The following is a 17,033-nucleotide window of genomic DNA, read 5'->3' as shown; positions in this document are numbered from 1 at the left end:
TGAGTCTCTGTGTGTGTCTCGGTGTGTGTCTCTGTGTGTGTCTCTGTGTGTGTCTCTGTGTGAGTCTTTGTGTGTGTCTCTGTGTGTGTCTCTGTGTGTGTCTCTGTGTGTCTCTGTGTGTGTCTCTGTGTGTCTCTGTGTGTGTCTCTGTGTGTCTCTGTGTGTGTCTCTGTGTGTCTCTGTGTGTGTCTCTGTGTGTCTCTGTGTGTGTCTCTGTGTGTCTCTGTGTGTGTCTCTGTGTGTCTCTCTGTGTCTCTGTGTGTGTCTCTGTGAGTGTCTCTGTGTGTGTGTGTCTCTGTGTGTGTCTCTGTGTGTGTCTCTGTGTGTGTCACTGTGTGTCTCTGTGTGTGTCTCGGTGTGTGTCTCTGTGTGTGTCTCTGTGTGTGTCTCTGTGAGTCTCTGTGTGTGTCTCGGTGTGTGTCTCTGTGTGTGTCTCTGTGTGTGTCTCTGTGTGAGTCTTTGTGTGTGTCTCTGTGTGTGTCTCTGTGTGTGTCTCTGTGTGTCTCTGTGTGTGTCTCTGTGTGTCTCTGTGTGTGTCTCTGTGTGTCTCTGTGTGTGTCTCTGTGTGTCTCTGTGTGTGTCTCTGTGTGTCTCTGTGTGTGTCTCTGTGTGTCTCTGTGTGTGTCTCTGTGTGAGTCTCTGTGTGTGTCTCTGTGTGTGTCTGTGTGTGTCTCTGTGTGTGTCTCTGTGTGTCTCTGTGTGTGTCTCTGTGTGTCTCTCTGTGTCTCTCTGTGTATCTCTGTCTGTCTCTCTCTGATCCTGCGTGTCTCCGCCGGTCTCTGACCCCGCGTGTCTCTGTGTGTCTCTGTCTGTCTCTCTCTGTCTCTGTGTGTCTCTGTCTCTCTCTGACCCTGCGTGTCTCTGTGTGTCTCTGTCTGTCTCTCTCTGACCCTGCGTGTCTCCGGCTGTCTCTGTCTGTCTCTGTCTGTCTCTGTGTCTCTGCCTGTCTCTGACCCCGCGTGTCTCTCCGCCTGTCTCTGTCTGTCTCTGTCTGTGAGTGTCTCTGTGTGTCTCTCTGTGTGTGTCTCTGTGTGTGTCTCTGTGTGTGTCTCTGTGTGAGTCTCTGTGTGTGTCTCTGTGTGTGTCTCTGTGTGTGTCTCTGTGTGTCTCTCTGTGTCTCTGTGTGTGTCTCTGTGTGTGTCTCTGTGTGTGTCTCTGTGTGAGTCTCTGTGTGTCTCTGTGTGTGTCTCTGTGTGTGTCTCTGTGTGAGTCTCTGTGTGTCTCTGTGTGTCTCTGTCTGTCTGTGTATGTCTCTGTCTGTCTCTCTGCCTCTCTCTGACCCTGTGTGTCTCTGTGTGTCTCTGTCTGTCTCTGTGTGTCTCTGCCTGTCTCTGACCCTGTGTGTCTCTGCCTGTCTCTGTCTCTGTCTTTGTCTGTGTCTGTCTCTGTCTGTCTCTGTGTCTCTGTCTGTCTCTGACCCCGCGTGTCTCTCCGCCTGTCTCAGGGTTTGTCTCTGCAGAGGAAGTCTTCGGACTCACGTCTCGCGAGCACGGGGCCCGGACAGTCGTTCCTCGCGAGACAAAGACACAACAGAGGGACAGGCGGCGGACAGGGACGTGGTGGTGGTGGGACAGGCGGGGGACAGGGCTAGGGGGACACGGGGACAGAGAGACAGAGAGACAGAGGGCTAGGGAGACACGGGGACAGAGAGACAGAGAGACACAGGGCTAGGGAGACAGGGCTAGGGAGACACAGAGACAGAGAGACACTGAGACACAGAGACAGAGAGACACAGGGCTAGGGGGACACGGGGACAGAGAGACAGAGAGACACAGGGCTAGGGAGACACGGGGACAGAGAGACAGAGAGACACAGGGCTAGGGAGACAGGGCTAGAGAGACACAGAGACAGAGAGACACTGAGACACGGACAGTCGTTCCTCGCGAGACAAAGACACAACAGAGGGACAGGCGGCGGACAGGGACGTGGTGGTGGTGGGACAGGCGGGGGACAGGGCTAGGGAGACAGAGAGACAGAGAGACACAGGGCTAGGGAGACACGGGGACAGAGAGACACGGAGACACAGGGCTAGGGAGACACGGGGACAGAGAGACAGAGAGACACAGGGCTAGGGAGACACGGGGACAGAGAGACAGAGAGACACAGGGCTAGGGAGACAGGGGGACAGAGAGACAGAGAGACACAGGGCTAGGGAGACAGGGCTAGGGAGACACAGAGACAGAGAGACACTGAGACACAGAGACAGAGAGACACAGGGCTAGGGGGACACGGGGACAGAGAGACAGAGAGACACAGGGCTAGGGAGACACGGGGACAGAGAGACAGAGAGACACAGGGCTAGGGAGACAGGGCTAGGGAGACAGAGAGACAGAGAGACACAGGGCTAGGGAGACACGGGGACAGAGAGACACGGAGACACAGGGCTAGGGAGACACGGGGACAGAGAGACAGAGAGACACAGGGCTAGGGAGACACGGGGACAGAGAGACAGAGAGACACAGGGCTAGGGAGACACGGGGACAGAGAGACAGAGAGACACAGGGCTAGGGAGACAGAGAGACAGAGAGACAGAGAGACACAGAGACAGAGAGACACAGGGCTAGGGAGACACGGGGACAGAGAGACAGAGAGACACAGGGCTAGGGAGACAGGGCTAGAGAGACAGAGAGACACAGGGCTAGGGAGACAGAGAGACAGAGAGACACTGAGACACGGACAGTCGTTCCTCGCGAGACAAAGACACAACAGAGGGACAGGCGGCGGACAGGGACGTGGTGGTGGGACAGGCGGGGGACAGGGCTAGGGAGACAGAGAGACAGAGAGACACAGGGCTAGGGAGACAGGGCTAGGGAGACAGAGAGACAGAGAGACACTGAGACACGGACAGTCGTTCCTCGCGAGACAAAGACACAACAGAGGGACAGGCGGCGGACAGGGACGTGGTGGTGGTGGTGGGACAGGCGGGGGACAGGGCTAGGGAGACACGGGGACAGAGAGACAGAGAGACAGAGGGCTAGGGAGACAGGGGGACAGAGAGACACAGAGACAGAGAGACAGAGAGACACAGGGCTAGGGAGACACGGAGACACGGGGCTAGGGAGACAGAGAGACACGGAGACAGAGAGACACAGGGCTAGGGAGACAGAGAGACAGAGAGACAGAGAGACAGAGACACAGAGACAGAGAGACAGAGAGACACAGGGCTAGGGAGACAGAGAGACACGGAGACAGAGAGACACAGGGCTAGGGAGACAGAGAGACAGAGAGACACAGGGCTAGGGAGACACAGAGACAGAGAGACAGAGAGACAGAGAGACACAGGGCTAGGGAGACAGAGAGACAGAGAGACAGAGAGACACAGGGCTAGGGAGACAGAGAGACAGAGAGACAGAGAGACACAGGGCTAGGGAGACACGGGGACAGAGAGACAGAGAGACAGAGAGACAGAGAGACAGAGAGACACAGGGCTAGGGAGACAGAGAGACAGAGAGACAGAGACAGAGAGACAGAGAGACACAGAGACACAGAGACACAGGGCTAGGGAGACAGGGCTAGAGAGACAGAGAGACAGAGAGACAGAGAGACAGAGAGACACAGAGACAGAGAGACACAGAGACACAGGGCTAGGGAGACAGAGAGACAGAGAGACAGAGAGACACAGAGACAGAGAGACACAGGGCTAGGGAGACACGGGGACAGAGAGACACGGAGACACAGGGCTAGGGAGACAGGGCTAGAGAGACAGAGAGACACAGGGCTAGGGGGACACGGAGACAGAGAGACACTGAGACACTGAGACACGGACAGTCGTTCCTCGCGAGACAAAGACACAACAGAGGGACAGGCGGCGGACAGGGACGTGGTGGTGGGACAGGCGGGGGACAGGGCTAGGGGGACACGGGGACAGAGAGACAGAGAGACACAGGGCTAGGGCGACAGAGAGACACAGAGAGACAGGGAGACAGAGAGACAGAGAGACAGAGAGACACAGGGCTAGGGAGACAGAGAGACAGAGAGACACAGGGCTAGGGAGACACGGAGACACGGGGCTAGGGAGACAGAGAGACACGGAGACAGAGAGACACAGGGCTAGGGAGACAGAGAGACAGAGAGACAGAGAGACAGAGACACAGAGACAGAGAGACAGAGAGACACAGGGCTAGGGAGACAGAGAGACAGAGAGACAGAGAGACAGAGAGACACAGGGCTAGGGAGACAGAGAGACAGAGAGACAGAGAGACACAGGGCTAGGGAGACACGGGGACAGAGAGACAGAGAGACAGAGAGACAGAGAGACAGAGAGACAGAGAGACAGAGAGACAGAGAGACAGAGAGACAGAGAGACAGAGAGACACAGGGCTAGGGGGACACGGAGACAGAGAGACAGAGAGACACTGAGACACGGACAGTCGTTCCTCGCGAGACAAAGACACAACAGAAGGACAGGCGGCGGACAGGGACGTGGTGGTGGGACAGGCGGGGGACAGGGCTAGGGAGACAGAGAGACAGAGAGACAGAGAGACACAGGGCTAGGGAGACAGATAGACACAGAGACACAGAGACACAGAGACAGAGAGACAGAGAGACACAGGGCTAGGGAGACACGGGGACAGAGAGACAGAGAGACACAGAGACACAGGGCTAGGGAGACAGAGAGACAGAGAGACACAGAGACACTGAGACAGAGAGACAGAGAGACACAGGGCTAGGGAGACAGAGAGACACAGGGCTAGGGAGACAGAGAGACAGAGAGACACTGAGACACGGACAGTCGTTCCTCGCGAGACAAAGACACAACAGAGGGACAGGCGGCGGACAGGGACGTGGTGGTGGTGGGACAGGCGGGGGACAGGGCTAGGGAGACACGGGGACAGAGAGACACAGGGCTAGGGAGACAGAGAGACAGAGAGACACAGAGACACTGAGACAGAGAGACAGAGAGACACAGGGCTAGGGAGACAGAGAGACACAGGGCTAGGGAGACAGAGAGACAGAGAGACACTGAGACAGAGAGACACAGAGACAGAGAGACAGAGAGACAGAGAGACAGAGAGACACAGAGACAGAGAGACAGAGAGACACAGGGCTAAGGAGACACGGGGACAGAGAGACACGGAGACACAGGGCTAGGGAGACAGAGAGACAGAGAGACAGAGAGACACGGACAGTCGTTCCTCGCGAGACAAAGACACAACAGAGGGACAGGCGGCGGACAGGGACGTGGTGGTGGTGGGACAGGCGGGGGACAGGGCTAGGGAGACAGAGAGACACAGGGCTAGGGAGACACGGAGACAAAGGGAGAGACACACACAGAGACACACACAGAGAGAGACACACACAGAGAGACACACACAGACACACAGAGACACACACAGAGACACACACGGAGACTCACACAAAGACACACACAGAGACACACACAGAGACACACACAGAGACACACAGAGACACACACACAGAGACACACAGAGACACACAGAGACACTCACAGAGAGACTCACACACAGAGACACACACAGAGACACAAAACGAGACACACACAGAGACACACACAGAGACACACAGAGACACACACACAGAGACACACAGACACACAGAGACACACAGAGACACACACACAGAGACACACACAGAGACTCACACACACAGAGACACACACAGAGACACACACAGACACACACAGAGACACACACAGAGACACACACAGAGACACACACAGAGACACTCACAGAGACACACACAGAGACACACACAGAGGCACTCACAGAGACTCACACAGAGACACTCACAGAGACACTCACAGAGACACACACACACAGAGACACACACAGAGACACACAGAGACACACACAGAGACACACACAGAGACACACACAGAGACTCACACAGAGACACACACAGAGAAACTCACAGAGACACTCACAGAGACACTCACAGAGACACACACAGAGACACACACAGAGACTCACACAGAGATTCACACAGAGACACACACAGAGAGACTCACACACAGAGACACACACACAGAGACACACACAGAGACTCACACAGAGACACACACAGAGACTCACACAGAGACACACACAGAGACACACACAGAGACACACACAGAGAGACACACAGAGACACACACAGAGACACAGAGAGACTAACACAGAGACACACACAGAGACACAGAGACAGACAGAGACTCACACAGAGACACACACAGAGACACACACACAGACACACACAGAGACACACACAGAGACACACACAGAGACACACACAGAGACACACACAGAGACCCACACAGAGACACACACAGAGACTCACACAGAGACACACATAGACTCGCACAGAGACACACACACAGATACACACACAGAGACACACACAGAGACACACACAGAGACACACACAGAGACACACACAGAGACACACACAGAGACACACACAGAGACACAGAGACACACACAGAGACACACACAGAGACACACACAGAGACACACAGAGACTCACACAGAGACACACACACAGAGACACACACAGAGACACACACAGAGACACACACAGAGACACACACAGAGACTCACACAGAGACACACACAGAGACACACAGAGACTCACACAGAGACTCACACAGAGACACACACAGAGACACACAGAGACACACACAGACTCACACAGAGACACACACAGAGACTCACACAGATACTCACACAGAGACACACACAGAGACACACACAGAGACACACACAGAGACTCACACAGAGACACACACAGAGACACACAGAGACACACACAGAGACTCACACAGAGACTCACACAGAGACACACAGAGAGAGACTCACACACAGAGAGACTCACACACAGAGACACACACAGAGACACACACAGAGACACACACAGAGACACACACAGAGACACACACAGAGACACACACAGAGACACACAGAGACTCACACAGAGACTCACACAGAGACTCACACAGAGACACACACAGACACACACAGAGACACACACAGAGACACACACAGAGACACACACAGAGACACACACAGAGACACACACAGACACACACAGACTCACACACAGAGACACTCAGAGACTCACACAGAGACACACACAGAGACACACAGAGACACACACAGAGACACACACAGAGACACACGCAGAGACACTCACAGAGACTCACACAGAGAGACACTCAGAGACTCACACAGAGACACACACAGAGACACACACAGAGACTCACACAGAGAGACACACAGAGACACACACAGAGACACACACAGAGACACACACAGAGACTCACACAGAGACTCACACAGAGACACACAGAGACTCATACAGAGACTCACACAGAGAGACTCTGTGGGTTGATGCAGCTGAATAAAAACTAAAAATTATTATTCTTGGTTCTTTGGGTCAAGTCACCACCACCACGTATAAGGGAAACATTAAAATAATAAAAATATAAAACAATAAAATTATTATTCTTGGTTCTTTGGGTAAAGTCACCACCACGTAGAAGGGAAACAATAAAATAATAAAAATATAAAACAATAAAATTATTATTCTTGGTTCTTTGGGTAAAGTCACCACCACGTAGAAGGGAAACAATAAAATAATAAAAATATAAAACAATAAAATTATTATTCTTGGTTCTTTGGGTAAAGTCACCACCACCACGTAGAAGGGAAATAATAAAATAATAAAAATATAAAACAATAAAATTATTGTAAAACAATAAAATTATTATTCTTTGTTCTTTGGGTAAAGTCACCACCACGTAGAAGGGAAACAATAAAATAATAAAAATATAAAACAATAAAATTATTATTCTTGGTTCTTTGGGTAAAGTCACCACCACCACGTAGAAGGGAAATAATTAAATAATAAAAATATAAAACAATAAAATTATTGTAAAACAATAAAATTATTATTCTTTGTTCTTTGGGTAAAGTCACCACCACGTAGAAGGGAAACAATAAAATAATAAAAATATAAAACAATAAAATTATTATTCTTGGTTCTTTGGGTAAAGTCACCACCACGTAGAAGGGAAACAATAAAATAATAAAAATATAAAACAATAAAATTATTTTTCTTGGCTCTTTGGGTAAAGTCACCACCACCACGTAGAAGGGAAACAATAAAATAATAAAAATATAAAACAATAAAATTATTATTCTTGGTTCTTTGGGTAAAGTCACCACCACGTAGAAGGGAAACAATAAAATAATACAAATATAAAACAATAAAATTATTACTCTTGGTTCTTTGGGTAAAGTCACCACCACGTTAGAAGGGAAACAGTAAAATAATAAAAATATAAAACAATAAAATTATTATTCTTGGTTCTTTGGGTAAAGTCACCACCACGTAGAAGGGAAACAATAAAATAATAAAAATATAAAACAATAAAATTATTATTCTTGGTTCTTTGGGTAAAGTCACCACCACCACGTAGAAGGGAAACAATAAAATAATAAAAATATAAAACAATAAAATTATTATTCTTGGTTCTTTGGGTAAAGTCACCGCCACGTAGAAGGGAAACAATAAAATAATAGAAATATAAAACAATAAAATTATTGTAAAACAATAAAATTATTATTCTTGGTTCTTTTGGTAATGTCACCACCACGTAGAAGGGAAACAATAAAATAATAAAAATATAAAACAATAAAATTATTATTCTTGGTTCTTTGGGTAAAGTCACCACCACGTAGATAGGGAAACATTAAAATAATAAAAATATGAAACAATAAAATTATTATTCTTGGTTCTTTGGGTAAAGTCACCACCACGTAGAAGGGAAACAATAAAATAATAAAAAATATTAAACAATAACATTATTATTCTTGGTTCTTTGGGTAAAGTCACCGCCATGTATAAGGGAAACAATAAAATAATAAAAATATAAAACAATAAAATTATTATTCTTGGTTCTTTGGGTAAAGTCACCACCACCACGTAGAAGGGAAACAATAAAATAATAAAAATATTAAACAATAAAATAATAAAAATATAAAACAATAAAATTATTATTCTTGGTTCTTTGGGTAAAGTCACCACCACCACCACGTAGAAGGGAAACAATAAAATAATAAAAATATAAAACAATAAAATTATTAATCTTGGTTCTTTGGGTAAAGTCACCACCACTACGTAGAATGGAAAAATAATGAAATAATAAAAATATAAAACAATAAAATTATTGTAAAACAATAAAATTATTGTAAAACAATAATAATTAATCCCTGCAGTAACTAAAGCTTTGAATAAAAACGTTCTACTTTAATTAAATCGACCTTTATTAAATTCACGTTTTACCCACCTTGCGAAATCAGAGTGCATCGTCACCACGTTAAATGACGTCGCACAACGGTGACCAATAGTGTCAAGCCATTTGAATCACGTGGTTTATTGGTTTTTAGCGGGGGGAGGGGGGGAGAGAGGGGGAGGGGCACGGCTTTGTGACGTCATAGTTGAGGGTGGGGGGTGTGTGTGGGTGTGTGTGTGAGTCTGTGTGAGTCTGTGTGAGTCTGTGTGTGTGTGAGTCTGTGTGTCTCTGTGTGTGTCTGTGGGTGTCTGTGTGAGTCTGTGTGTCTCTGTGTGTGTCTGTGGGTGTCTGTGTGAGTCTGTGTGTCTGTGTGTGTGTGTCTGTGAGTCTCTATGTGTGTCTGTGTGAGTCTGTGGGTGTCTCTGTGTGTGTCTGTGTGAGTCTGTGGGTGTCTGTGTGTGTGTGAGTCTGTGTGTGTCTGTGTGAGTCTGTGTGTGTGTGTGAGTCTGTGTGAGTGTCTGTGAGTCTCTGTGTGTCTGTGTGAGTCTGTGTGTGGGTGTCTGTGTGTGTCTCTGTGTGAGTCTGTGTGAGTCTCTGTGTGTGTCTGTGTGTGTGTGAGTCTGTGTGTGTGTCTGTGTGTCTGTGTGTGTGTCTGTGTGTGTCTGTGTGTGTCTGTGAGTCTGTGTGTGTCTCTGTGTGAGTCTGTGTGAGTATCTGTGTGTCTGTGTGAGTCTGTGGGTCTCTGTGTGAGTCTGTGTGAGTCTGTGTGTGTCTGTGTGTGAGTCTGTGTGAGTCTCTGTGTGTCTGTGTGAGTCTGTGGGTGTCTGTGTGTGTGTGTGTCTGTGTGTGTCTGTGCGAGTCTCTGTGTGTCTGTGAGTCTGTGTGTGTCTCTGTGTGAGTCTGTGTGAGTCTCTGTGTCTGTGTGAGTCTATGTGTCTCTGTGTGAGTTTGTGGATGTCTGTGTGTGTGTCTGTGTCTCTGTGTGAGTCTGTGGGTGTCTGTGAGTGTCTGTGTGAGTCTGTGTGAGTCTGTGGGTGTCTGTGTGTGTCTCTGTGTGTGTCTGTGGGTGTCTGTGTGTAGATCATCACTCCGGTTGTGTCTGTTATTGGTGTTGTTGTTACAGCTACTTACAACTGCTACTGTTGCTACTCAATAAAGTGTTACACCTAGACGTTTATACAGAGTGCTGGTGAGTCTGTGGGTGTCTGTGTGAGTCTCTGTGTGAGTCTCTGTGTGAGTCTGTGGGTGAGTCTGTGTGAGTCTCTGTGTGTGTCTGTGTGAGTCTGTGTGTGAGTCTGTGGGTGTCTGTGTGTCTCTGTGTGAGTCTGTGGGTGTCTGTGTGAGTCTGTGTGAGTCTGTGGGTGTCTGTGTGAGTCTGTGGGTGTCTGTGTGAGTCTGTGTGAGTCTGTGTGTGAGTCTGTGGGTCTCTGTGTGAGTCTATGGGTGTCTGTGTGTGTCTCTGTGTGAGTCTGTGGGTGTCTGTGTGTGTCTCTGTGTAAGTCTGTGTGTGTCTGTGTGTGTCTCTGTGTGAGTTTGTGTGTCTCTGTGTGAGTCTGTGGGTGTCTGTGTGTCTCTGTGTGAGTCTGTGGGTGTCTGTGTGTGTCTCTGTGTAAGTCTGTGTGTGTCTGTGTGTGTCTCTGTGTGAGTCTGTGTGTCTCTGTGTGAGTCTGTGGGTGTCTGTGTGTGTCTCTGTGTAAGTCTGTGTGTGTCTGTGTGTGTCTCTGTGTGAGTCTGTGGGTGTCTGTGTGTCTCTGTGTGAGTCTGTGGGTGTCTGTGTGTGTCTCTGTGTGAGTCTGTGTGTGAGTCTGTGGGTGTCTGTGTGAGTCTGTGTGAGTCTGTTTGTGAGTCTGTGGGTGTCTGTGAGTCTCTGTGTGACTCTGTGGGTGTCTGTGTGTGTCTCTGTGTGAGTCTGTGTGTGAGTCTGTGGGTGTCTGTGTGAGTCTGTGTGAGTCTGTTTGTGAGTCTGTGGGTGTCTGTGAGTCTCTGTGTGAGTCTGTGGGTGTCTGTGTGAGTCTCTGTGTGAGTCTGTGGGTGTCTGTGTGAGTCTGTGGGTGTCTGTGTGAGTCTGTGGGTGTCTCTGTGTGAGTCTCTGTGTGTGTCTGTGGGTGTCTGTGTGAGTCTCTGTGTGAGTCTGTGGGTGTCTGTGTGTGAGTCTCTGTGTGAGTCTGTGGGTGTCTGTGTGAGTCTGTGGGTGTCTGTGTGAGTCTGTGGGTGTCTTTGTGTGAGTCTCTGTGTGTGTCTGTGGGTGTCTGTGTGAGTCTCTGTGTGAGTCTGTGGGTGTCTGTGTGTGAGTCTCTGTGTGAGTCCGTGTGAGTCTCTGTGTGAGTCTGTGGGTCTCTGTGTGAGTCTGTGGGTGTCTGTGTGAGTTATTCTTAGTTCTTTGGGTAAAGTCACCACCACCACGTACAAGGGAAACAATAAAATAATAAAAATATAAAACAATAAAATTATTATTCTTGGTTCTTTGGGTAAAGTCACCACCACCACCACGTAGAAGGGAAACAATAAAATAATAAAAATATAAAACAATAAAATTATTATTCTTAGTTCTTTGGGTAAAGTCACCACCACCACCACGTAGAAGGGAAACAATAAAATAATAAAAATATAAAACAATAAAATTATTATTCTTGGTTCTTTGGGTAAAGTCACCACCACCACCACGTAGAAGGGAAACAATAAAATAATAAAAATATAAAACAATAAAATTATTGTTCTTGGTTTTTTGGGTAAAGTCACCACCACGTAGATAGCGAAACAATAAAATAATAAAAATATAAAACAATAAAATTATTATTCTTGGTTCTTTGGGTAAAGTCACCACCACCACCACGTAGAAGGGAAACAATAAAATAATAAAAATATAAAACAATAAAATGATTATTCTTGGTTCTTTGGGTAAAGTCACCACCACCACGTAGAAGGGAAACAATAAAATAATAAAAATATCAAACAATAAATAATACAAATATAAAACAATAAAATTATTATTCTTGGTTCTTTGGGTAAAGTCACCACCACCACGTTAGAAGGGAAACAATAAAATAATAAAAATATAAAACAATAAAATTATTATTCTTGGTTCTTTGGGTAAAGTCACCACCACCACGTAGAAGGGAAACAATAAAATAATAAAAATATAAAACAATAAAATTATTATTCTTGGTTCTTTGGGTAAAGTCACCACCACGTAGAAGGGAAACAATAAAATAATAAAAATATAAAACAATAAAATTATTATTCTTGGTTCTTTGGGTAAAGTCACCACCACCACGTAGAAGGGAAACAATAAAATAATAAAAATATAAAACAATTAAAATTATTATTCTTGGCTCTTTGGGTAAAGTCACCACCACGTAGAAGGGAAACAATAAAATAATAAAAATATAAAACAATAAAATTATTATTCTTGGTTCTTTGGGTAAAGTCACCACCACCACCACGTAGAAGGGAAACAATAAAATAATAAAAATATAAAACAATAAAATTATTATTCTTGGTTCTTTGGGTAAAGTCACCACCACGTATAAGGGAAACAATAAAATAATAAAAATATAAAACAATAAAATTATTATTCTTGGTTCTTTGGGTAAAGTCACCACCACCACCACGTAGAAGGGAAACAATAAAATAATAAAAATATAAAACAATAAAATTATTATTCTTAGTTCTTTGGGTAAAGTCACCACCACCACCACGTATAAGGGAAACAATAAAATAATAAAAATATAAAACAATAAAATTATTGTTCTTGGTTCTTTGGGTAAAGTCACCACCACGTAGATAGCGAAACAATAAAATAATAAAAATATAAAACAATAAAATTATTATTCTTGGTTCTTTGGGTAAAGTCACCACCACCACCACGTAGAAGGGAAACAATAAAATAATAAAAATATAAAACAATAAAATTATTATTCTTGGTTCTTTGGGTAAAGTCACCACCACGTATAAGGGAAACAATAAAATAATAAAAATATAAAACAATAAAATTATTATTCTTGGTTCTTTGGGTAAAGTCACCACCACCACGTAGAAGGGAAACAATAAAATAATAAAAATATAAAACAATAAAATTATTGTAAAACAATAAAATTATTATTCTTGGTTCTTTGGGTAAAGTCACCACCACGTAGAAGGGAAACAATAAAATAATAAAAATATAAAACAATAAAATTATTATTCTTGGTTCTTTGGGTAAAGTCACCACCACGTAGAAGGGAAACAATAAAATAATAAAAATATAAAACAATAAAATTATTATTCTTGGTTCTTTGGGTAAAGTCACCACCACGTAGAAGGGAAACAATAAAATAATAAAAATATAAAACAATAAAATTATTATTCTTGGTTCTTTGGGTAAAGTCACCACCACCACGTAGAAGGGAAACAATAAAATAATAAAAATATAAAACAATACAATTATTATTCTTGGTTCTTTGGGTAAAGTCACCACCATGTAGAAGGGAAACATTAAAATAATAAAAATATAAAACAATAAAATTATTATTCTTGGTTCTTTGGGTAAAGTCACCACCACGTTAGAAGGGAAACAATAAAATAATAAAAATATAAAACAATAAAATTATTATTCTTGGTTCTTTGGGTAAAGTCACCACCACGTAGAAGGGAAACAATAAAATAATAAAAATATAAAACAATAAAATAACAAAAATATAAAACAATAAAATTATTATTCTTGGTTCTTTGGGTAAAGTCACCACCACGTTAGAAGGGAAACAATAAAATAATAAAAATATAAAGCAATTAAATTATTATTCTTGGTTCTTTGGGTAAAGTCACCACCACGTAGAAGGGAAACTATAAAATAATAAAAATATAAAACAATACAATTATTATTCTTGGTTCTTTGGGTAAAGTCACCACCACGTAGAAGGGAAACAATAAAATAATAAAAATATAAAACAATAAAATTATTATTCTTGGTTCTTTGGGTAAAGTCACCACCACGTAGAAGGGAAACAATAAAATAATAAAAATATAAAACAATAAATAATAAAAATATAAAACAATAAAATTATTATTCTTGGTTCTTTGGGTAAAGTCACCACCACGTAGAAGGCAAACAATAAAATAATAAAAATATAAAAATAAAATTATTATTCTTGGTTCTTTGGGTAAAGTCACCACGTAGAAGGGAAACAATAAAATAATAAAAATATAAAACAATAAAATTATTATTCTTGGTTCTTTGGGTAAAGTCACCACCACGTTAGAAGGGAAACAATAAAATAATAAAAATATAAAACAATAAAATTATTATTCTTGGTTCTTTGGGTAAAATCACCACCACCACGTAGAAGGGAAACAATAAAATAATAAAAATATAAAACAATAAAATTATTATTCTTGGTTCTTTGGGTAAAGTCACCACCACCACGTAGAAGGGAAACAATAAAATAATAAAAATATAAAACAATAAAATTATTGTAAAACAATAAAATAATAAAAATATAAAACAATAAATATTAAAAATATAAAACAATAAAATTATTATTCTTGGTTCTTCGGGTAAAGTCACCACCACGTAGAAGGGAAAAATAATAAAATAACAAAAATATAAAACAATAAAATTATTGTAAAAACAATAATAATTAATCCCTGCAGTAACTAAAGCTTTGAATAAAAACGTTCTACTTTAATTAAATCGACCTTTATTAAATTCACGTTTTACCCCCTTGCGAAATCAGAGTGCATCGTCACCACGTTAAATGACGTCGCACAACGGTGACCAATAGTGTCAAGCTATTTTAATCACGTGGTTTATTGGTTTTTAGCGGGGGGAGGGGGGGAGAGAGGGGGAGGGGCACGGCTTTGTGACGTCATATTTGAGGGTGGGGGGTGTGTGTGGGTGTCTGTGTGAGTCTGTGTGTCTCTGTGAGTCTGTGTGTGTGTGTCTCTGTGTGAGTCTCTGTGAGTCTCTGTGTGTCTGTGTGAGTCTGTGGGTGTCTGTGTGAGTCTGTGGGTGTCTGTGTGTGTGTGTGTGTGTCTGTGGGTGTGTGTGGGTGTCTGTGTGAGTCTGTGTGTGTCTCTGTGTGTCTGTGTGTGTCTGTGAGTGTCTGTGTGTGTCTGTGAGTGTCTGTGAGTCTCTGTGTGTCTGTCTGAGTCTGTGTGTGTCTCTGTGTGAGTCTGTGTGAGTCTCTGTGGGTGCCTGTGTGAGTCTGTGTGTGTCTGTGTGAGTCTGTGTGTGTCTGTGGGTGTCTGTGTGTGTCTGTGAGTCTGTGTGAGTCTGTGTGTGTGTGAGTCTGTGTGAGTCTGTGGGTCTCTGTGTGAGTTTGTGGGTCTCTGTGTGTGTCTGTGTGAGTCTGTGGGTGTCTGTGTGTGAGTCTCTGTGTGTCTGTGTGTGTCTGTGTGAGTCTCTGTGGGTGTCTGTGTGAGTCTGTGGGTCTCTGTGTGAGTCTCTGTGGGTGTCTGTGTGAGTCTGTGGGTCTCTGTGTGAGTCTGTGTGTCTCTTTGTGAGTCTGTGGGTGTCTGTGTGAGTCTGTGTGTCTGTGTAAGTCTCTGTGTGTGTGTCTGTGTCTCTGTGTGTGTCTTTGGGTGTCTGTGTGTAGATCATCACTCCCGTTGTGTCTGTTAATGTTGTTGTTGTTACAGCTACTTACAACTGCTACTGTTGCTACTCAATAAAGTGTTACACCTAGACGTTTATACAGAGTGCTGGTGAGTCTGTGGGTGTCTGTGTGAGTCTGTGGGTGTCTCTGTGTGAGTCTGTGGGTATCTGTGTGAGTCTGTGTGTGAGTCTGTGGGTGTCTGTGTGTGTCTGTGTGTGAGTCTGTGTGTGAGTCTGTGTGTGTCTGTGGGTGTCTGTGTGTGTCTGTGTGAGGCTGTGGGTGTCTGTGTGAGTCTGTGGGTGTCTGTGTGAGTCTGTGTGTGAGTCTGTGGGTGTCTGTGTGTGTCTGTGTGTGAGTCTGTGTGTGTCTGTGTGTGAGTCTGTGTGTGTCTGTGGGTGTCTCTGTGTGTCTGTGTGAGTCTGTGTGAGTCTGTGTGAGTCTGTGTGTGAGTTTGTGGGTCTCTGTGTGAGTCTGTGTGAGTCTGTGTGAGTCTCTGTGTGAGTCTGTGGGTGTCTGTGTGTGTCTCTGTGTGAGTCTGTGGGTGTCTGTGTGTGTCTCTGTGTGAGTCTGTGGGTGTCTGTGTGTGTCTCTGTGTAAGTCTGTGTGTGTCTGTGTGTGTCTCTGTGTAAGTCTGTGTGTGTCTCTGTGTGAGTCTGTGTGTCTCTGTGTGAGTCTGTGGGTGTCTGTGTGAGTCTCTGTGTGAGTCTGTGGGTGTCTGTGTGTGTCTCTGTGTGAGTCTGTGTGTGAGTCTGTGGGTGTCTGTGTGAGTCTGTGTGAGTCTGTTTGTGAGTCTGTGGGTGTCTGTGTGAGTCTCTGTGTGAGTCTGTGGGTGTCTGTGTGAGTCTGTGGGTGTCTGTGTGAGTCTGTAGGTGTCTGTGTGAGTCTGTGGGTGTCTGTGAGTGTCTGTGTGAGTCTCTGTGTGTGTCTGTGGGTGTCTGTGTGAGTCTCTGTGTGAGTCTGTGGGTGTCTGTGTGTGAGTCTCTGTGTGAGTCTGTGTGAGTCTGTGTGAGTCTCTGTGTGAGTCTGTGGGTCTCTGTGTGAGTCTGTGGGTGTCTGTGTGAGTTATTCTTGGTTCTTTGGGTAAAGTCACCACCACCACCACGTAGAAGGGAAACAATAAAATAATAAAAATATAAAACAATAAAATTATTATTCTTGGTTCTTTGGGTAAAGTCACCACCACCACGTAGAAGGGAAACAATAAAATAATAAAAATATAAAACAATAAA

The 17,033-nt window shown here is 44.6% G+C and overlaps 1 protein-coding gene across 1 annotated transcript in view; it reads left to right on the top strand.

Annotated features, from left to right (window-relative positions):
- The window catches only part of LOC142922559 (protein Hook homolog 3-like), a 68,734-nt gene extending 66,195 nt beyond the window's left edge, over window positions 1–2,539 (top strand). The window contains exon 12 of the mRNA XM_076063345.1: window positions 1,445–2,539. Coding sequence (XP_075919460.1) covers window positions 1,445–1,591 — 147 coding nt within the window. The 3' untranslated portion in view covers window positions 1,592–2,539. The remainder of the gene's footprint in view (window positions 1–1,444) is intronic.
- The last annotated feature ends 14,494 nt before the right edge of the window (window positions 2,540–17,033 follow it).

The sequence above is a fragment of the Petromyzon marinus genome, unplaced genomic scaffold (genome assembly GCF_048934315.1).
Source record: "Petromyzon marinus isolate PM22_M1 ecotype Great Lakes invasive population unplaced genomic scaffold, UKy_Petmar_22M1.pri1.0 PM_Scaffold_101, whole genome shotgun sequence".
NCBI lineage: Eukaryota > Metazoa > Chordata > Hyperoartia > Petromyzontiformes > Petromyzontidae > Petromyzon > Petromyzon marinus.
Note: the sequence above shows the minus strand (reverse complement) of the source record. Positions and strands in the feature narration are given on the sequence as shown.